Raw genomic sequence first — 23,481 nt, 5'->3', positions numbered from 1 at the left:
TTGCTCAACATTATAGTAAAGTTGTGTCTCAGTTGAACATTTCCTTAATGAATGCACTTCGACGGTCAATTCAGCTGCATTTCGCCTGGGTGGTGCGGTGAAATGCAGCTGATTTGACATTTGCTCCAGGAGTTCCGGAGTGAGTCGAAGGTGGCTTGGTATGGTAAGCCAAGTGTCTCATTTATAGCCACTTTTACCTATTAATGAGACATTTGGCTTGCCATAATGTTCAAGGGCCCTCTAGTTGCTGAAAATGGTAGTGTTCAATATTTTCCATGTCAGATTGAATGAAATCGTCAGATCTCAGCAAAAAATTTGATTAAAAATATGGGGAAAAATACATATATTAGTCGCTTTGCTATTTAAGTTGCAGGACTTGCAAATTTATGCAAAAAAGGTGCGACTTATACAGTGAAATATGGTAATCCTCGAGTCAGGGAAGCCTTTGACAGGAACAGAACAACTTCCCCTATCTATAATACTCTGAATATTTTAAAAAGCAGAATGTTCTGCTCTGTTTGCACTTTTTGTTCACACAGACTAGATTTGTTGAGAAAAATGGAGATCTTAAAATTTACTTTGCAGCATTTATGTTCAAATATAAAGCTTTTTTTCATTAATGGATGAAGTTGGTTTAAAACACATTAATGGAGTCATTTAGAAAAAGTCTGAAAACCTACTGCCTCCTGTGTTTTGAAGAAGTTTTAAAACTTAAGAGTGAGAGGAAATTTAGACTATTTTTTTCTGCCAATCTTTCTCCTTTAATGAGATGTTTTTTTAATTTGAATTTATGCAAGTTCCATCAGTTTTTTTTTTTTTTTTCATAGTAGGTACCTACTTATCATTGGTAACTTTAGTCTTAGAGCTAGGAATACGGTAATAAGGAAAAGAGAAAAAGTCGTTATTCAAGCTAGGCTAATGACTAGCCAACAAGCGCTCATTGTTCATTTTTCGGGCTTATAAAACAACTTTTGCAGCATCAGCACTATTGGCACATAACAGCGCACATAGGTTTTGTCATAACTGCAATACTGTTTAGTTAAGAAAAGTAAAACTAAACAAACGTCATGCGAAGATTTAATGGTTTGTTATACACTAATGTAGCATTCTGTCACACCGCTATGCCATTTTTGAGAAATAATTGCTTTAAGAGCCTGAAGAAAAGTTATAAAAACCCTGCCCTTGTTTACCTTGCCATTAGTCATAACTATATTAGCATTGGGATGAAAATGGAGGATCGTTTGATCTGGACCAATACGCATCCTCAATTCTGGGTTACATTAGTACATGTACTGACACAGTCTCCACCATCAGATATGTTAAAAGCTACCCAAACATAAAACCTTGGCTAAATGCAGAGGTGTGCACCCTGCTGAAAGCCAGGGACACTGCCTTCAGTTCTGGAAGCTCAGAGGAGCTGAGTAGGACAAGGAAAGAGCTGGTTGCTGGTATTAAGAAGGCCAAGGCCACATATGCACAGAGGATCCAGGGTCAGTTCACCTCACAAGACCCTTGGAGCATGTGGAGGGGCATTAAATGCGTAACAGATTATAAAGGAAGGAGTGAACAATGCCCCAAAGACCCATCTCTGCCTGATTTTTTTTTCATTCAACCTTTATTTAGACAGGTAAATCCCATTGAGCCTTGTTTATTTCAACAAATAATGATGACCACAATGGACAACGGCAACAACAATAGACAGTTATAAAAAAGCATACAGATTTTTTTTTTCTGATGCCCTCAACAAGTTCTTTGCATGCTTTGAAGACCAGAACAGACCACCCAGCACCAGACTCACCTCACCACCAGATGAAGAGCATCTCAGCGTGACCCCAGCAGAAGTAAGGAGTACTTTCAGGAGGATTAATCCGCACAAGGCAACAGGCCCAGACAACATCCCCGGAAAAGTGTTTAAAGAATGTGCCGATCAGCTCTGCGAGGTGCTGGCAGACATCTTTAACACCTCACTTACCCTGGAGACAGTTCCCACCTGCCTGAAGACTGCCACCATCATCCCAGTCCCAAAAAGCTCTACAGTGACTGGTCTGAATGACCCTCACCCCAATAGTCTCTAAATGCTTCGAAAAAATGGTCATGACCCACATCAAAACAACCATCAACATCAACAAGGACCCTCATCAGTATGCATATCGCAAGAACTGATCAACAGAGGATGCCATCTCCTCTGTGGTCCACACTGCGCTCAACCACCAGGAGAAGAAAAACTTTTACGTCCGTATGCTCTTTGTGGATTTCACATCCGCCTTCAACACCATGATCCCCCAAACTATTCATACTAGGACTAAGCCCCTCCATTTGCAATTGGGTACTAGACTTTTTAACAAACAGACTGCAGTCAGTGAGGAGCCACAACTTATCCTCATTGACCATAACCTTCAGCACTGGCTCTCCTCAGAGATGTGTGTTGAGCCCCCTCCTGTTTACTCTGCTCACGTATGATTGTGCAGCTACCCATCCAGGCTGTCATATTGTAAAGTTTGCAGATGATACAGCGGTGGTGGGATGCATCAAAAACAATGATGAGTCCAGCTACAGACAAGAGGTGGAACACCTGGAGAGTTGGTGCAAAGAGAATAACCTTCACATCAACGTGAAGAAGACAGAGGAGATGATTGTGGACTTCAGAAGGAACAAAAACACCTACACCCCCCTGAACATAAGAGGATCTGTGGTGGAAGTGGTCTCTAGCTACAAGTACTTGGGTGTACACATGATTGACAACCTCAGCTGGAGCAACAACACCACCAGCCTGATCAAGAAAGCTCATCAGAGACTCTACTTCCTCAGACGGCTGAGGCGAGCTGGTCTGGGAAACTCTGTCCTCACCTCCTTCTACAGGTGTGCAGTGGAGAGCATCCCTGTGTACATAATTTTGCTCCACCACATGTACCACATGAGGTGCGAATGACAATAAAGAATCTCTGACTCTCTTATGATTTTATAAACATCTAGTTTTGCCGTAAAATAATTTTAGTTTAGAATTTTTCGGACCTCGACCCAGAAATATTGAGTTGTTGTAATTTAATGGTTGTTGTCTTTGTTGTCATTTTCAGTCATGGAGGATCCTGTTGTTCGGAGCTCTAAACCTGCTGTGTACCGGCTGTCTGCTTATGTGGTGCAGCTCCACCAACAGCATGGGTGAGTTGACACACGCACGCACGCACGCACACACACACACACACACACACACACACACAGAGTAAACCAAACTGACATCCACAGACTGACAGAAACACACACACAGCCTCAGACGTTAACAGGCACAGATTCCCTCCACACACAGTAAACACTGACTGACAGTTGCACACATTTATACAGCTTTGTGCGTGCGTGTGAGCGCTCTGCAGCTGTAAACACACTGTGAAGGAGTCTAAGGAGGTGTATATGTTGTGTCGTCTCACCTCAGGAGGTTTGGACTGATCATACTGCTTCTCAGTGTGGGAGTTTTGTGTTTTCAGGGATTGAGGGCTAACCTCAGTCAAAATGTGCTGCTTTAAAGGGCACACTGAGGTGTCCTTCACAGCAGCTGTTTCTACCCTCAGGTGTTACCATATGGAGAGCACATCTGTCTTGTTGACAGTCACCAACAAACTTCCTGGAACACAGGCTCAGCAGCAGAACAGGTCTTAGTCAAGCTAGGTGGATATAAAGATGTTAATGATGTAAAAAAGAAAAATTCAATCCAGGATTAGTCCAAAACTTTTTCAGCTTTTTGCAAACTCAACTGAAAAAGTAATCTGTTTTGGGGGAAAATATATTTTTCTTCTTTTGGCTGTTTCCTCTTCAGTAGTTGCCACAGCGAGTCATCCACCTCTGCATCCTCTGTCCTCAATCCCAACACCTACATGTCTTCTCTAACTGCATCCATATATCTTCTCTTTGTCTTTTGTTGTATGGGAATTTTATAAAATGCTATAATCTGGTTGCATATGTGGGCTCATCCTAAAACTTTTGTTTAAGCAACCTCTTGATTTAATTGAAGCCGTAGGTCACACCTAGACTTTTTAATATTTGTCCACTTGGCTTCGCTAAAGTTCTTGAAGTTTGTCGGATTATGAAGGCATCTCTTGTGCACAGCTCTTGTCAAGTCACCCTATACATTTTCTTGTCAAATTTAGGTTTAGTCTGGCTTGGACATTTCAAAACTTCAGTTTCCTTCTGGCGAAGGTGTTCTTATTTGGTTTGGATGTATGCTCAGTGTCATTGTTATTTGGAAACATGACTTTTCTCTTCATCTTTGGTTTTAAATAGACACTTGAAGGTAAAACCAATTGTCTTCAGAAGTCATCAAATGTAGTTCACAGTTGTGTAATTTAATCTCAATGTAAATCCAGCTGTTTTGTAAAGGCCTCGGAACCATTAGAGAGAAAAACTCTGGTGATCAAACAGCAATATAAAGCTCAAGGATCACACTAGACAGCTATTGGGGGAAGAATCAGTTTTGTTGTGTTTCCTTAACTGATGAAGCCTTCCGGACCGAAGGCAAAACGTTTCAGCACAAAAAAAAAAAAAAGAAACTGTCCAGATGACCTGACTGAAAAATGTTGGATTGTATACCTGGATTATTGAGCATGGACTTTGTTATCACACCAGACAGTTTAGGAATAAAGTTATTGAAAGGTTTAAAACAACTTTAGGTTTTTAAAAAGTAACTCAAGCTTTGTTTAAAATCTTATCCTTAGCTATTATGCATATTATGCAGTCAAATTTGTCTGCCTTTTAGCAAAATTTCCCATCAGCCACTGGCTAGATTTTATTTAAACTTTCAGGAAGTGATCATTGGATATTTCCTGATGCATGCAATAATCCAGGAAGAAAAATCTAAAAAAGTTGTCAGGTCCTCTGGACAGATTCAAATAATAGATAAAAATTTTGTTGAAACATTTCACCTATAATCCAAAACACACTGACAAAGTCTTTTGGATTAAAGATGAAACGTTTCAACAAGTTGTTTTTTTTTTCTTTCTTTTAATCGGTCCAGAGGACCTGACAAATATTTAGATAATTGGATATACAGGTTCTCGTCATAAAATTAGAATATCATGAAAAGTTGATTTATTTCAGTAATTCCATTCAAAATTGAAACTTGTATATTATATTCATTCATTACACACAGACTGATATACAGTATTTCAAATGTTTATTACTTTTAATGTTGATGATTATAACTGGCAACTAATGTAAACCCCAAATTCAGTATCTCAGAAAATTAGAATATTGTGAAAAAGTTCAACATTGAAGACACCTGGTGCCACAGTCTAATCAGCTAATTAATTCAAAACACTTGCAAAGGCCTTTAAATGGTCTTAGTCTAGTTCTGTAGGCTACACAATCATGGGGAAACTGCTGACTTGACAGTTGTCCAAAAGATGACCATTGACACCTTACACAAGGAGGGCAAGACACAAAAGGTTATTGCTAAAGGGGCTGGCTGTTCACAGAGCTCTGTGTCCAAGCACATTAATAGAGAGGAGAAGGGGAGGAAAAGATGTGGTAGAAAAAAGTGTTCAAGCAATAGGGATAACCACACCCTGGAGATGATTATGAAATAAAACCTATTCCAAAATGTGGGGGAGATTCACAAAGCGTGGACTGCAGCTGGAGTCAGTGCTTCACGAACCACCATGCATGGCTGTACGCAAGACATGGGTTTCAGCTGTCACATTCCTTGTCAAGCCACTCTTGAACAAGAGACAATGCCAGAAGTGTCTCACCTGGGACTGCTGCTGAGTGGTCCAAAGTTATGTTCTCTAATGAAAGTAAATTTTGCATTTCCTTTGGAAATCAAGGTCCCAGAGTCTGGAGGAAGAGAGGAGAGGCACATAATCCACATTGCTTGAGGTCCAGTGTCAAGTTTCCACAGTCTGTGATGGTTTGGGGGGTCATGTCATCTGCATTGATGCAGCAATCCAGGCAAAAGGAGCCCCAACTAAGTATTGAGTGCTGTATATGCTCATACTTTTCATGTTCATACTTTCCAGTTGGCCAACATTTCTAAAAATACATTTTTAATTGGTCTTAAGTAATATGCTAATTTTCTGAAATACTGAATTTGGGGTTTTCTTTAGTTTCAGTTATAATCATCAACATTAAAAGAAATAAACATTTGAAATATATCAATCTGTGTGTAGTGAATGAATATAATATACAAGTTTCACATTTTGAGTGGAATTACTGAAATAAATGAACTTTTTCATGATATTCTAATTTTATGACCAGCACCTGTACATTTACAAACAATTGATTTATGGAGTTATCCCCATTGAAGTTGATTTCCACAGCTTTGTCAAACACAAATATATCTTTCTTACTTTTGGAAATATTGAGATAACATTTGGTGTGGTAAAAATTGAGAGTCATCGTGAATCGTACATAAACTGAGTTCAAACAGTATACTGGAGATCTTTGTTTAAAACTTGGGCCTGCAAGGGGGCAGTCAAGATGCTAGTTTTACTTGATTAGAACATTGTCAAAATGCAAGTTTTTAGTTTTTATGTCATAAAATGTATACACACATTTAGAATATACAGATTTTGTTGTCTCTAAGGCCATAATAAACTCTGCTCCAACACAATCAGTCAAATATATAAATATATAAAAAAAAAATCCCAGGAACTGAAATAAAGTAGACTTCAGAGTGAGCTGCAAGGGGAGGCCCTGGCTTTGGTTTTAGATGTGCTTACAGAGATCAGTTTGGTCTGTTTGTGTGCATCACAGGTTAATTTGATTGTAAACATGTACATATCAATGCTGCCTCTCTCTTGAACAAAGAACCTTGCATGCAGACGTGCAACAAGACGGCGTGTTTATGGTCAGCCACAAACACGAGATTCTCTCTGGGACTCCATCACTCAGAAAAATGCCACCATGAAACGAGCAACATGCAACTTGATCTGTGCAAGTTCTGCAGAAAAACTCACAGACAGATGCACGTTCAGAGGTGGCGTCGGGTGTCGTGCAGGCAGGAAGTGGAGATCAGAGATATTGAACAAGGAGACGAAGGAGACACCGCTGTCGATACTCGGTCCTGAAGAAGAGAAGCAGAGCAGACAACAACTCGGTCCTGATGCTGTCTAGGTTTTAGTCTGGAAATGCCTACTTGTCTTATCTGCACACACAAAATCATATTTTACCACTCAGAGGCATTTTCAGACAGAATATCAATATATTGACCATTACTGGTAATCCTGACCCCAATTAAATAAATAGTCACAAATATTTAATGCCTTTAAATCTTGATAGTTTATTCATCTCTCTCTCACACACACACACACACACGCCCACACACGCACGCACGCACGCACGCGCGCACGCACGCACGCACGCACACACACACATTTGTTTTTCTAGCTTTACAGGGACTTTGCATTCATTTCTATAGCCAAACCCTGACTTTTACACTAAACCTAACCATTACCAGTACATATCTTACCCTAACCATTACCAGTACATATCTAACCCTAACCATTACCAGTACATATCTAACCATAAACCTAACCATTACCAGTACATGTCTAACCCAAAACCTAACCATTACCAGTACATATCTAACCCTAAACCTAACCATTACCAGTACACGTCTAAACCTAACCATTACCAGTACATGTCTAACCCTAAACCTAACCATTACCAGTACATATCTAACCCTAAACCTAACCATTACCAGTACATATCTAACCCTAAACCTAACCATTACCAGTACATAACTAAACCTAAATCCAACCCATCCTCAATTCACACCTTAGTCATAAACCTAACCCCTAACCCACCAACGGCACTTCTTCTTATGGGGCCCGGGCTTTGGGCCTCATTGTGAGGGTCCTCACTATGTAGTATGTGTTGGAAAAATGGGCCTTACAAGGTAACATAAACACACACGTATGCATGTGTGATGCTCCCCATCAGTTACAATTTCCAGGTTAATTTTATTAAATTGAAAAGGCACGACTTTGCATTGTTCAGTAGCTCAACTAAGAGCTACTGTGTGTGTGTTCTGTATGAAAACCTAAATACATGCTTTTTTAAGTTCTGTGTTGTTGCTGTTCAAGCAGAACTATTGTTGCACTGTTGTTGAAACCTAATCTGATGTTTTCGGCCTTAGAAATGAAGCGTCAGCCATCTAGAAGTTGATGTACAGACACATACGTATGCTTGGCCCTGCTGACCTCCCTCAGTATGTCTATTACCATTATCTGGAATAAATTATTGTAATGGGTTATTTTCCATACAAACATTTCTCTCTAAACAAATTCACTGGCAAGTCACGTCTTCATTTCATCTCTGTATTTATTTTCTCCTTCAAAAGGGAAAAACACTTACCTTCCTTGCAAGCTTGATGCAAAAATACACAAAAAATAGACTTTATAATGAACTTTTCTGACTAGATATAAAACTAACTAAGCAGAGAGAGGACCCAAGTTTGATATGGCTTTATGTGCATGTGGTTGTGTATTTGTGTGACTAACTTGCGAAGGAGCGACAGGGATACACTGATGCACATAAAATGCTCTTGTATACATACAGTACCATAATACACATGTCCCTTCATCATTGGATCATGACTGTCTTTAACTTATATTTAAATTCACACACACATACACAGAATAATATAGACTTTATGCACTTTACTGGAGGTGCTATGGGGATTAAACACTGATCCCCGAAATGTCAAGAGAAATGGTCAAGCTGCTCCTCAACCATACTCACCATTTCTGTTCAATGTGTTTTTGAGTCTGCCACTTCATTATTACCACTGACTTGAACAGCAATGATGATACTCATATTCCTGTAAAATCCTCTGTCTTGGCTTTTGTTTGAATGCTTCATCCATGCTACAAGTGTCACGAGAAGCGGTACCTTCACTGATTCGTTATAATTGACGAACATTCAACATGGCTCCTCTTGTTTGTCCCAAGATTAGGAGAATACCAAGTAAATATTGTTTTAAGCTGGTGAAGATTTTCAGTCATCCAGGTCATGATCAATAAAAAAAAGTTTAAAAAACAAAACTGGACTTTATTCTGAAGCTGAAGATGTTTTGCTTCCCATTTCTTTATCAACTCAAAAATGTCTTTGTGTGGAGTTCTAATATTTTTAAAACTGCACGAGAGGCCTTGTTATATAGATTCACTTGCAGATTAGACTGGAACGGGGGCGGGGAGGGGTGGGGGGTTGAGACGCTCTGACGTGATTTCTTGGTTTTCCATTTTTAATAAGTTTAGCAAAAATCTCAATCGTTTTTCACATTGTCATAATGAGGTATTGTTTGTAGAATTGTTTGCCCCACTCCCCTCAGGAAGGAGGTTAAGGAGCATTAAGTGTAGAACCACTAGACTGAGGAACAGCTTCTACCCTGAGGCTGTTAGACTCATGAATCTCTAACTAGAATAATCACTGTGAAAAACCATATCATGTTGCTGCTGATCTGTTTCATGTTGCTGCTGATCTGTTTCAATGTTGATGTGTTCATGCGTGCACATCTGCTCACAGACTCATGTTCATGTTTGTGCTGATGTTCAATGTTTTATGTTATGAGTGCTTAGTGTATATTTAGTTGATGTTTTTCTTAGTTCACATCTTAGATGTTATTACTGTTTTTCTTATACATTTTATTGTTGGATGTAACTGGGACCCTGCGTACATAATTTCGCTCCACCACATGTACCACATGAGGTGCGAATGACAATAAAGAAACTCTGACTCTCTGACTCTGAGAATTTTGAGGAAAAAGATTATACAATTTGGACTAAAGCTGTAACATAACAAAATATGGTAAAAGTGAAGCTCTGTGAATACTTTCCATATGCACTGTATATTATTTTAAATTAAAGACATTTGATCTCAACAGGGATCTTTGCAGACTCAGTGGGTTCATTCAGTGATTACAACCACAACCACACTTATTTAAAATCATTTCAGTTCAGTTTATTTAAATAGTGCTAAGTAACAACAGAAGTTGTCTCGGGGCACTGTACATAATATCATATATAAAAAAAGCCAACTAGTAAAAGTCATCTATCCAAAGAAACCAGCAGACTGTGTTGAAGCTTCACTTCATTGCAGTCTTCCATCCTGAGCAAGCACAAAGACAACAGTGGAAAGGAAAAACTTTCTTTTAACAAGAAGAAACCTCCAGCCGAAGCAGGCTAAGAATGAGCGGTCATCTGCTTTGGCCGGCTGTGGTTCATTTTACCATATGCACAGGGATCTATACACAATATTATTTCCTGATTCCATTGCAGGTGAGGAAAAAGCTATTAAGAAGAGATGCCATAGTGGGAAAATGAATATTTTGTGTGTACTGGTTTTTGTTCTGACAGTACAGAACCTCTGGCTAGAGGGCAGTTTTTTTCAAGATGTGCCAGATGACTTGAATCATGTTCTATGTTCCAAGCCTGTCTCATGACTGCTGAAACTGTAGAGATCCATCATCGGCTGTTGGTGTCTAGAATCAGAATCAGAATCAGTTTATTATCGCCATGTCAATGAACGAGGTTCACAAACTAGGAATTTGCTTCGACATAAGGTGCGAATAGTAATAAAGTAAAATAAAGTAAAAATAAAGTAAAAATTAAGTAAAAATGAGAACATTACATAAGACATAAGCCTGTGTACACCCACAAATAAAGTAAAATTAAAAACATAACATAACCATATGTACACCCATACAATAGAAAACAATAAAAAAGCTTAGAGAACAGTACAGATGGAGTATTCAATTATAATACTGATGTAATGTGACCAAAGCAGAAATTATGAGGTAGCATTATGAGTGTTCAGGAGTCCAACAGCAGAGGGGAGGAAACTGTTCTTATGGCGGGAGGTTCTGGTCCGAATGGACCGAAGCCTCCTGCCTGAGGGGAGTGGTTCAAACAGTCCGTGTGCAGGGTCTAGTCAGCTTACTGCCCAGCTTGATAATGAGATCAAGCTGATGTTTAGTATGGGCAGTGTGGCCAGAGTAAAATACTGAAATGGAGGTGGTCAGGACAGGTGGCCCTGCTGAACTGGGCACACACTTCACTGAAGATATTTAGTGTTTTTTAAGCACTGCAAGTGCATACATCATCCTGTGAGCCTTTTTTAATAACCTTGTTTAAGTAAATGGCCCATTTCAGGTTGTTAGTGATGGAGATACCTAGGAACACAGCAGACTACCTCCTACACATCACTGGTGGTAACACTGAGAGGAGGGCGTGGAGGTGGATTTTTGCAGAAGTCCATGATTATCTCAGCCATGAACCTGAGCCTGGTGTTTAACCCCAGGTTATGTTCTGTGCACCATACTGGCAGCTCTGAAATGCAGTTCCTGTAGGCCATCTCATTATTGTTGGGCATAAGGCCCATGGTGATGTCATCAGCGTATTTCACGAGTTTTACAGAGGGGGTCTATAGAGCAAAAATTGTTGGTGTACAGAGTGAACAGATGATTTCCCTGTGCGTTCCTCGTGTTGGTGGTAATAAAGAGACAGGTGAATACTACACCTGACCTGTTCAGATGGTAAGAAGAACCTGTAGTTGCTGCTGTTTAGTCTGCAGACAGAACTTCATGACAGTATTAAATTATTGATTAAAATCCTGTGAATTAAAAGGAAATAAAACGCCAAGAAATGTATAAAAGTTACCGATAGAATTTCGATCGATCACTTGTTGTAAGATTTTATAAATTTTTTTTACTTTAGAAGCAAAACGAAAACCTAGCAAAGATTCTTGGTTAGACTCAGGATTTATGAGTGAATTTAGGGTAACAAGATTTCCATCTGACATTCTTTTTGTAAACAAAGGGGTTTAAGGATACATTTGCAACCAGTTCAAGTTTTTGTGCATATCTGAAATTGTGTGATCCACTGTGCAGCTCATGAAATGCTATCAGAGCCCACTTCTAAGAAAGACACCTAAAGCCAGTATCCAAACAGGTCTCTCTTGTAAATGAGTCCTCGTGACTCAATGAGACTAACCTGTATAAAGGAAGGTTGAATGAATCTTACCGGGCTGTGACTCTTGGTGCCAAACTGTAAATATTTGGGAGGGAGTCCAGGGGTGTGATAGTTTGATGTTCAGTGCTGTGGTCTCGTAATCAAGGGCTGCAGGCTTGAGCCCAGGTTGTTCTAGGAAGGCCATTTGAAGTAAAACGGTTGCTAAAACTCTCAAAGTATTTGAATGAATCACAAGGCCTTGTTCTTGTGTTGCTGGGCTTTTTAATGTTTTTAACATTTTGCAAGACAGATTTTCTCAGTTGGGACCATCTAAAGTCCTGACTGTATTTTGTGTTTATTAATGCTGTTTAAGCAAAGCTGTTGTTGCACTGTTACTGAAACTTAATCTGATGATGATTCTACAGAATGTTCTGTGTGTTTGTGCCCAGGTGTGTGTCTCCTCCTGGATCAAATTTTGCAACCAGATCAGTTTTCAACTTCTTACAAAGTTAAGGGATCTGCTTTTTGACTCACCAGAATTAATACACATACAGCAGCATTTTAATTTTCATCCATCTGGTTTCTTTCATCCACTTAAACACATACCCAATTTTTTTATGTACTGAAACTCTGGATGTCGTATTGTTTTCTGCACTTCTTAGTCTTCAAGCTCAATGCCAGTCAGAAGATCTTACTGGGTTTGAGCACTTTGGCCTTCGGCAAACTCTGAGTAAATTGACCGAGGTCCAATATACAGTTTTTAGTATTTGTAAAGTGCAAACATAGGTTCAGGTTTGGTTTATTTGTCATATGCAAAATCAACACAAGGTCAACAATGCAATGAAATGTTCAGGACGAGAAGAACCGTCTCGATTCGCCAAAAATACGACAACAACAAATCCCAAAGCATGCAACAAAAATACAAAAACAAGGCACCAAAAGTGAAAAATAAATAAATCTACAGCAGCATGGTCGAATTGGGAGAGTGGTTCTGATGACAATGATGTTATTTTAGCAACATGGTCAAGTTAGCAGCATATTGCAAATTGCATATTGTTCTAGAATTGCGCCGCTCGGGGTGGCTGCATGTTGGAGTAGCTCTGTTACTTTCATTCTAAGTTATTGCTTTTGAAAACGTTAATTCCTCTTTTTTCTGGATGTAAATAGCTTTTTTCGGAAGATTATTTACTCTGGTATCAGATGCTGTGCAACTGGAAGGATTTTTATTGAAACATTTGTACTTTTGGGCATTTGTTATGATGCGTGACCATGGCAACAGAGTTTTTTTACAACCAGGAACAGCTGATTCACATCACAAAAGCTCAACTACCTCAACTACAATCCCAGATCCCAAATGAGTTGAAAAGGAGGTGCCATGGACACATTACCGTCAACCTGGCGGCGGTGCTAGAGTGCCTGGCCACTGAGATCCTGGAGTTGGTGGGAGGCTCAGCTCGTGATGGCGGGAAGACCGGGGTCATCTCCCGGCAGCTTTGGCTGTCTGTCCGTGGCGACGAGGAGCTCGACAGACTGCTGGGAGGAGTGACCATTGCTCAGGGAGGAATTCTGCCTGGCATTAGTATAGTCCTGCTGCCCAGGAGGACCGACAGGCCCACCTGATCTGATAGCAATCTGGATCTGGGTGGACGGATCGATATCTGTGAACAGATTCTACAGATTCAAGCAGGAGATCCTCCCTTCCCACAGCTATCAGCATCTAACAACTCTTGAATGAAACCAGGATGATGAACAATGACAACACTTAATTTCCCTTTGAGATTAATAAAATATTTTTGAATTGAATTGAATTGTAAAGTTTGCCGATGACACAGCAGTGGTTGGATGCATCACAGACAATTATGAGTCCAGTTACAGGCAGGAAGTGGAACACCTGGAGAGTTGGTGCAGGAAGAACAACCTTTCACATAAATGGAAAGAAGATGGAGATGATTGTGGATTTTAGAAGGAGCAAATACCTACCCCACCTTGAACAAAGGAGGATCTGCGGTGAAAATGGTCTCCAGTTACAAGTACTTTGGTGTGTACCTGGATGACAACCTCAGCTGGGACAACAATGCCACCAGCTTGACCAAGAAAGCACATCAATGACTCTACTTCCTCAGGCAGCTGAGGTGAGCTGGACTGGGAAGTTCAGTCCTTACCTCCTACAGATGTACAGTGGAGAGCATCCTGTGCTCCAGCATCAACGTGTGGCATGGAGGCTGCACAGCTGCAGAAAGAAAAGTTCATTGCCGCCAATTTGTGTCCTATCGGTGTATGAATATGATCTAAAGCACTAATTATTCTTTGTATAGATATATTAAAATTATTGGTTGTCAACAACTTACTGACCTATATAGTCTAGTTCATGGGGGAAAAGGCAGTACAGGTTTACAATGACGCAACTCATCCACTGCAACCATTATGCAAGCTGCTGTCATCTGACAGAATACTGGTGGTTCCGCTAGTAAAGAACAAATGGGTATAAAAAGTAATTTGTTCCCTCTGCTGTCACCATCCTTAATAGGGTCCTATTTAAACACAGCCTCAGGCGACAAACAGTTGTCTGCTGAGATGTTTTAATATTTTTAATGCATCATGTATTTTAGAACGTTTTTATTGGATTCACAAAGCTTTTTAAAAGTTTTATGGCATTTTTAACTTGTGTTTTGTATGTATGAGCCAGATGTCAAAGATAAGTTTCCATTTCATGGGATGTTATGGACAATAAAGTTGTATTGAATTGAGTTTTGCTGAAAGGTTTCTCTTGTAAATGAGTTCTTGTGACTCAGTGAAACTAACCAGTATAAATAAAGGTTAATGAAAAAAAGTTTTTTTTAGGCAGGTTGCTATTAACAGTTAATCAAAGAATTCTAAACTTTTTTCCTTTTATTTTTATTTTTACTTTAAACTGCAGGGATATGTGAAAATCATGATATTTAATAATAATAATGTGTTTGTTTTGTCATCATTGTATTTTCCCATACAATGGCGAAATTGGCTCTCTGCATTTAACCCATCCACCCCCAGGTGGAGCAGTGGACAGTTATTGAAAGCACCTGGGGAGCAATTGGGGATAGGGTGTCCTGCTCAGCGACACCATGAGATGTGCAATGACTGGGGATTGAACCTGGGACTTTCGGGTCCCGAGTCGGCTGCCCTGCCTCTACCCCATCTCAGCCACCCACAAACACAAAATAAAATAAAGTAAAATATTTTCACAAATGTGTTTTTCCTGCGGTAGTATCCTTACATCTTTGGTGAGATAACGTTATCGCTCACCATCAGTGTGGTTGCATGACTTTGTACTTTTCCTTCAATTATTTATCTGATTCGCTGCACAATTCCATCCCACTTTGAGTGTTTCTCCAACCCTGAGCAGTTCTGAGAAACCAGGTCAATTGTCTGTTCCACAGATGAATAAACACACCTCTGTCATTATCCTCACTGCTCCTCGTCTCAACATCTCTCCTTCTCGTCTTCCTTTAACTGAGCCAGCATTAGTGAGGACATTTCATTGAAAAGACAAGCACGTTATGATTCTTGACTCTGAATCAGAGATCTAAATTTATCCAAACAGAAGTTAGTCATGCTTTGCGTCGAAGTGTTTGTAAGCATATCCATTAGTTTGTTTGTTTGTCATCAAGCGATGGTTGATTGCACACGTGATCTGTGTGTGTGTTGGGGGTGGGAGTGGTGGTGGTGGTGGTGGGGGGGGGGGGGGGGGGGTAGTGTATGTGTGTGTTGTCCCCAGGCCCTGAGTGTTCCTGTGTGTCAGAACACAGCTGGTGAAGCTTTCCATCCCATGGGGCCTTCAGCACAACCAACACACACTCTTAGAAAGTGTATGATGTGTGTGTGTGTGTGTGTGTGTGTTTCTGTATGATGAGCTCCTATTCCATCCCAATCAGCCACCACATCTTCTTTGCTCTCACTAAGGCTACTGAAGACACCAATAATGATGAGAGTGGATGTGTCCCTAAAAAAGCCCACCTTTGAAAGGGACATTTCCCAGTAACAGTCTGGATTATTAAAAAAATAATAATAAAAAAATCAGTAATTGAATAAAATTTTGACTCTATTTTTTTCTCAGTCTCAAACACATATTTATTTAGCTTTACTTTATGTGACAAAATATATACAGATCCAATCCTCATATTGAAGAAATTTACATTGAAGCAATTTGTTGACAAGCAGGAAAAATAATGATCAAAACACTGAGCCGCTAAATGTTTAAAATATCAATTCCAAACTTTTTCATTAAGATTCTGTACAAAATGTTACAAAGATTTAAAATCCTACCTCTCTTAGATAGTTCTTTGTATGACCAGGTTGGATAGGACAAGGTAATTCTGACTGGACACATGAGCTCGCTGCTAGTTTAAACAAGACTATGACTAAAGTGTTTTACTGTCATCTTAAAACTGTGGTTACCAAACTTGGGGTCTGGACCCCATTGTAGGTCTTGTAACACCAAGTGTGAGAGCTCTTAAAATTCTAGAGAAATCAATTTAATCTTAGTGATGATGGCCAGTAACATAGCCTTTAAAAAAATTTAATAGCCATGCTCACAAGATCCTAAATTTTATATATATATATATATATATATATATATATATTATGTATATGGTTTATTAGCACTAAAACAGCCTAAATCGTGTAATCTGGACCAGTTTTTTTAAGTGAGAAATGCTTCATCCCCCATCCAGAGGACTTCCTCAGTTTACAGCCTGCCTACCAGATCTGTCCCGATTTAACCTTTTTATTGTTATCTACCTGGATGATGGAGCTTACAACCCTGTTTGTTACAACCCTGTTTGTTAGCAGTGTTTGTGTACTTCAACCAACAATAGTGAGCCTCACAAGTCTTTCCAACTTTTATTTTGAAGGTCAAAAGCTGGAAGGTTTGAGAACCAGGCTTGTCTTAAAACAACTCCAGTCACCAAATTGTTTTATCAGTTCATGCAAACACTATTTTGCAGTACTGTAGATTGCTGCACAACTGTGCAATGCAAATATGATGGCGGTGTCTCCCCTACAATTATTCAAGGAGGGCGCCCCGCCCTGCTAACAGAACTGAGCACTGAGCACCTCCACCCTACAAAATCCCCCACACCCATACAGCTCCACCACATCCATCCAACCACGTGTAATACAAACGTAGGACTCCGCTTAACACTCCCCATGCAATATAGAAATAGCACTCCACTTCTTACACCCCATCCGCCACCCTCGTCGAATATCGACAAAGATAGCAGTCCGCTTTTCTCTTCAGACCCCCCCCTCCCCCCATTTGATAAAAACCCAGAAGAGATGAGTGCCCTCCCATGACAATTAACCTAGGGGAAACACTGGTTGGTAATATTACATCGGGTTCTGTGGTTCCATTTGTATTACCTGCTGCTGAAAACAAAATGACATTGGGTTTCTCCATGTCTAGGTGTATATGTTCATTTCTGTTAAACAGTAAAATATATCATGAACTATCAGATACATTTTACAAAACTCTGAAAGTAATAATTGAATGTCCAGACAAAACTCATTAAGTTTTTAAGAAATCGTCTCCTCCCGCCATGTAGCTATACTTCAAGGACTTCTGAAAATCTTCAGTAATCACTTCCAGTTGTGGTGAACATTTCCTTAAAAAAATACGGAAGCAAGGAACAGGAGCACATGGACACTAGCATCAAAGCTGTACTTTGTTCTCCAGTTGACCTCTGACCTGATCTTGCTGTTGCACTTGGGTGAGAATGCGTGCTTTATGTACTTCTTTGGAAGAATCTTTAGCTAAGCTAAACTATTGTTTGTCTCTAGTTTGGGATATTGTTAATTTGAACAATCTAATGTCACAGCATTGGTATTACAGCATTTTTCTTGAACCATGTGGATGGAAAAAAATTGTAAAAATGGGAAAAAACAATAACAAATATTAGTTTTCGAGTAGTGTAGACGGGGCCTAAAATTGGAAACTGCCACATTAGGAGGAAATAAAAGATAAAAACTCCTGAAATACAGTGGAGAAATCATTGAATAGATTATTAAAAATGTTGTATTTGGTGATAAAAATTCAGATACATTAAATTACCTTTCTAAGCATTGCAATAAATTAATTTATGAAATCATTAATACGATTAGTAACACAAATGATAATTCTAAGCAATTAAAAAAAACGTTAAAAAAAATCTGAATCTGGATTATTTCTGTGGACCAAAAACAGCTTCTGTGATCTGTCAATGGAGGACACAGGCTTATTGTGGAAGTAGGTCACTGGTGTTCACTGTTCTTGTGATGTCTGTCAGAAGTAGAGTATGTATGTAGAGTTATACCTTATGCTGTAACACTTATAGCACTGTGCCTCTCAGAATATATGAATAATGCACCAAATATAACATCAAGGCAGCTCAGAAACCTTTCTAAGGCGATAAAATGCACTAGCATAGACAAATCAGTCATCTGATGGTTAATAATGAGAACTTATTGAAGACCATAATAAAACAGAAACAAGCAGTGACAATATAAAGGGACTCTAAAGATAAAACTGTATTTAAAATGTTTAGGATACTTGACTTTGACTATTAAAGTGTTTAAATTTGTGTTGATATTTTATATTAAATTTTGCAAAAGTAAAATGAAAGGAAACTGAGAAAAAAAATGCCTTGAAATACTATAGAGAATGTTAAAACTGTAAAATTTCTGAAATTTTAGTAAAGCTATGTTTTAGCGCAAATTCTTAGAGAATAGATTTTCAGTGTAAAAACAAACACAAGCAATAAAGTTGGTGTTTGAAAGGAGCAAGAAAATGGGAGGTAGTTTGTCAAAACTTGTGGTTGAAGCAAGTCCAGCGCTATTGAACTAAATGGTCTGTTGGGCTGGAGGGTCTTAACAAAACTCTGGAATGGAATTTTTCAATTATTGTCATAATTTTTTTTTATTATTATTCAAACAAAAATTAAATGTGAAGTTTCTTGTAAACAAACAAAAAACATTAAAGTGGTAAAATTGTTTAAAAAAATCTTTTTATTTTTTTATTTCAGGGTGCTCCAGTTTTTTGTGGAAATGTTTTCAAATATTATTCCCCCCCCACACACACAGTCATAAAGTTAATGTGTCTTCCAGGGGTGGGGGTAAAATTCAAGGCCTTTATGTTGGATCATGAAATTAAGTCTTAATTTTTATAAAATCAAAGAAATTTCCTCCAGTTTTGCTGATTTTCTTTCCAAGTCAATACAAGCATCTTTAACAAACCAGTACTTAGTGTCACGGTGGTTGTTTGTCTTTAATAGATGATGTTATATTGATTATTACACACGGGGTGGGGGTGTTCAGGGCACAGGTCACTTCTCCAAGGGTATGGAGTCTGGGTGGAGCAGGGGTTTGTCTGGTTTAACATGTCACAGCCAGCTGCCTCTTTAATCCCACGAGGAGATCAAAGTTTCTGTTTCACCACATAAATGGATCCAGCAGAGCTTCGGTCCGGTTTCATACTGACAGACAATGATTCGTGTATGTGAGCCGAGACTGTGATTACGAGGAGCGTCTGTGTTTAACCAGCTATTTATGCACTTGATTTAAACAAAATGTAAATGTGTTCAGATAAGAAGAAAACATTTTTTCTTACTAAAATTTAAGCCGCCTCTTTCTCCTCATCTCCAGGGGCCCTCGTCATTGCAACAGTTGAGCCGTTAAATAGAAGTTTTTCGTTTACATCTGCACATCACAAACGCTGACCCAACACCATGACCTGTTTGTGTGATGCTGTTTCCTTTTTGCCGGAACCAATGACACCAATCCTCTGTTTGCTGTGGTTAGCACTTTCATCTCCTGATAATCCGTTTCGGTTTCCTTCTAAGTTTGTTTTTTATTTTTTATTGTTTTTTTAACCAGAAGAATGTGAGAAAAAGTTTCAAAAATGGTGTTAATCAGAAAACAGCCAAAGCCGACAGATGTACCAGACTTTTACTGCACTCTTGTTGTAGTAACTTTATTAGGTGTTTAGCTGTGACAGCCATCCTAATTTGGGTTGACTCCAAAAGTTACTCATTTGGAGATGCATACTGTAGCTTTGAGTTGAATTTCACACCAGTTTGCAACTTCATGCAAGTTTTTTTTCCCCATTCAACCTTTATTTTACAGGTTAGTACCATTGAGCATCTGAGACTCATTTACAAGAGAGACCTGAAACTACACTAAATGTTACTAAACTATTTCACATACTGACCAGGTTTACAGTAACTATTTAATTATCCTCAGTAAGGATGGGAGTGACAGCGATTTGCCTGTGAGTTTATCAGCTCTAAAAAAAAAATAATAATAATCCAGCAAATCCAACAGCTTTTAGTTTAGAATTGGAAAAAGCTTGTCTGATAAGAAGTAAAACGTCTTCAAGAATCAAAAAGGACTGTAGTTGCACTTGTTAGGAATGCTGAATTGATGTAACAAACAACCATCTGATGGTAAAAATATTTTTTATATAAATATAGACTTGGTAAAGACTTTGCTAAAATTTTAAATAATTGAACACTACAATCTCAATGTACTCCCAGGCCAGAGAAAGCATATAATCTCTCCAAAGAGTTCTGAGTGTGTGTCAATGAGTGCTGTTGGTAACGCCATATTGTTTTGCATTATTAGTGTTTAGCGTATATCTTAATCTTTTAACGTACCGTTTGGCGTTCATTTAGTGTATATCTTAGTGTATATCTTAGATCCTTATTTATTGTTTATTTTTATACTTTATATTTTTGCTATTGTTGGATGTAACTGGGTCCCTGTGTGCATGATTTTGTTCCACCTCATGTACCACGTGGTGAAATGACAATAAACCTACTTGAACTTGGGTCTGCTTTGGAGTTTTATCCCAGTATGACATTCTTGAGAACCTCCCAAGTGACGTGTTCAGCAAGTATCTTGATCAGTCTGTCTCTTAAGGTTGAGCCAAGCCACCCTACATACACAGTTGATTTTAGCTGCTAGTATTCAGGACTATGTTTTTTCAGTTATGATCTATGCCTCACGACCAGAGGTGGTGTAGGTTGGTAACTATATATGCCAGTAAATCTAGAGGTTAACCTTTCAAGTCAGCTCCTTTCATTAATGTGATAGAATGAAGAAGCAACCTCCAACAATGTTCAGTCAGGTCATCTGGATGCTGGTTTCTTTTTTTTTGTGCTGAGACGTTTCGCCCTTCATCCAAAGGACTTCCTCAATCTGAGGAGCTGCCAAACAAACTGATTCCCACAAACAGCATACTCCATGGTGAAGGAAAAAAAGAACAGTTTGCTGGTGCTAAGATGGCCTCCGGGACCCGCCTTCTCCTGGGCCCACCGTCTCACCCGTCAACTCTTTTGAGACAGTCATGCCAAAGTGGTTCAAAACACCAAAGTTCATGCTCAATAATCCAGGTATAAAATCCAATAATGTTCAATCAGGTCATCTGGACGGTTTCTTGAAGAAATCTTCTTTGAAGAAGCAACTTCATTTCTGCAAGTAAGGCCCCAATCTGTTGATCCATTCCCTGCTCCATCATGTCATCACTATAAGCCAAGATGTCCACATTCCTTGAGACAAAGACTCACTCTTGACCCAGTCTAAAACATCTACCTGCAGAGTGTTGGGAAATTTTCAAATGAAAACATGATCTCTTAATTTTTACAATTAGTGTAAGAGAGGTTAGACATTATGCCTAGAGCAGGGATTGAGGTAAACTGTAATCTTAGGGTTTGGTAGGAAGTTGCAGGTTAGGGAGGTACGTAATGCAAGATTTTAGAGATTGGTCTGCCGCTAGCAGACCCCTCTTAATCCAGAGGTAACTTTCTATATTTTTCTGATTGAGAACCACGGCCTCAGAATCAAGACAGTATCTCACCAGGTTGACTAACGAAGAGCAGTTCAAGAGTTTAAATAGGAGAAAACATTTAGCATTCCTTCACATTTTGGAGTTTCTAGTGGTCGAGTCTTGGTTTCCATGACTCAGCCGGATCTAACCCTAAAAAGTTACAGGAAACTTGTTCCACGTGGATTCATCACTTGCAGGGAGGGGAGCCATGGTTGGGCGAGTTTAGTGGTAGGTGAGAACAGGGAACATTGAAATTGTCCATAACCTCCTGGTCCTTGTTTCATAAAGTTTTTGAATGCAGATGTCACCTTAAAAATGTACATTTTATCCACATTGGTTGTCATGGCTGGCTTAAGGTCACAATGTCATGATGATTTCCATATTGATTCAGTTTGAATTTGATTTGGGGAGAAAAAAGAAATATTCAGTATTTTAAAGAGATTTAAACTTTTGAAGATGATGTATAACATTTGTAGTCACCCAGCAGTTGGATACAAAGTTTGGTTACAGGTCCCACGGTTTTGTTGTTCATATCTCCATTACTGTTGTTCTTACAGTTTTATTCTCATGCCTGTGTGTCCTGAGTGTGTTTGGGCTGCTCATGTGCAGACAGCATTAAATATTCATCCTCCTACTTGTGTTTCTCCTTTTTGTCTCTCACCCACCCAGCTTGCTTTCTTCCATTCTTTATCAGATCTGTGTTTCAATCACTTCTCTCTCTTGTTGTTTTGTAGGAAGTTTATTTTGGACAGCGTATGAATCAATGCTGATATATTGCCATCTTGGCGATGAGTGGTTTGATACATCTTTGAAAGCAAAGATGGACATTTTATCTTTTTTTAATTCTGTTCTGTTTACTTTAGACCTTGTTCGTGTTGCTGAATGCTTCTGTGTTTTCTATTTGTAGTTCAGTGTGTTCTGTAATTTTCAGTATAAGTTACAGATAAATAATGTTTGTTGCTGGGCGTCACATTGACTCTTCCTCTAGGTGTCAGTGTTTGTAAGGTGGAGATTTGTAAAGAGACGGGATTTATTTGTGTGGTGTGTCAGTGTACATGTAAACCCATCCTAGCACAGCGAGAGGAAATTTCAGCCCACCTATTGATTCGGCTCAGCCAGTTTCAGGGTCACTGTGATGTCAGCGTGTGTATTATTATTGCTTTTATTGTCTGCAGCTTTTAATTCAACACAACACAATGATATCAACCCTCATTGATCCCTGTGGAGGCATGAGCTGAAACATATCAAAATAACTGGCGGATGCTGCAAAAGCAAAAAAAGTTTTTTGAAGAACACACAAACAAGAACCATGACAGAAGGTTGAGAGAAATAATTATTATATTTTCCTTTGTTTTCAAAATGTTCTCAACTGATTTAATATCCGTCCCTCCAGAAAGTCATGATTGCAACGATTAACAAAGAATCTACACGTCCCCACTAAATGAGACCAATCATCTTTGCCTCCTGCCTGGTTTGACTTCTTTAAGATGCAAATTGGAAAAATGTTCAATGCCAGAAGATCTCATTTGCCATCACATAATGTTGCTAACTTCCAAAAGCATAACATGGAAGTAGTGGGAAATTGTTATATTCACCATGTGTGGTTAAACTTGGAAGAAAAATTGTCACTTGAACTTTATTTTGAGATTTTTTTCCCCACCGTGTCTGTATTGTGAAATTCTTTATCAAAAGGGCTCGTGAAACGGTCGGCAC

The 23,481-nt window shown here is 39.0% G+C and overlaps 1 protein-coding gene across 1 annotated transcript in view; it reads left to right on the top strand.

The window, feature by feature from the left end:
• The window catches only part of slc30a6 (solute carrier family 30 member 6), a 129,405-nt gene that overhangs the window by 56,596 nt on the left and 49,328 nt on the right, over positions 1-23,481 (top strand). The window contains exon 4 of the mRNA XM_037687155.1: positions 3,075-3,159. Coding sequence (XP_037543083.1) covers positions 3,075-3,159 — 85 coding nt within the window. The remainder of the gene's footprint in view (positions 1-3,074; positions 3,160-23,481) is intronic.

This window comes from Nematolebias whitei, chromosome 1, assembly GCF_014905685.2.
Source record: "Nematolebias whitei isolate Nwh7 chromosome 1, NemWhi1, whole genome shotgun sequence".
Taxonomy (NCBI): domain Eukaryota; kingdom Metazoa; phylum Chordata; class Actinopteri; order Cyprinodontiformes; family Rivulidae; genus Nematolebias; species Nematolebias whitei.
Note: the sequence above shows the minus strand (reverse complement) of the source record. Positions and strands in the feature narration are given on the sequence as shown.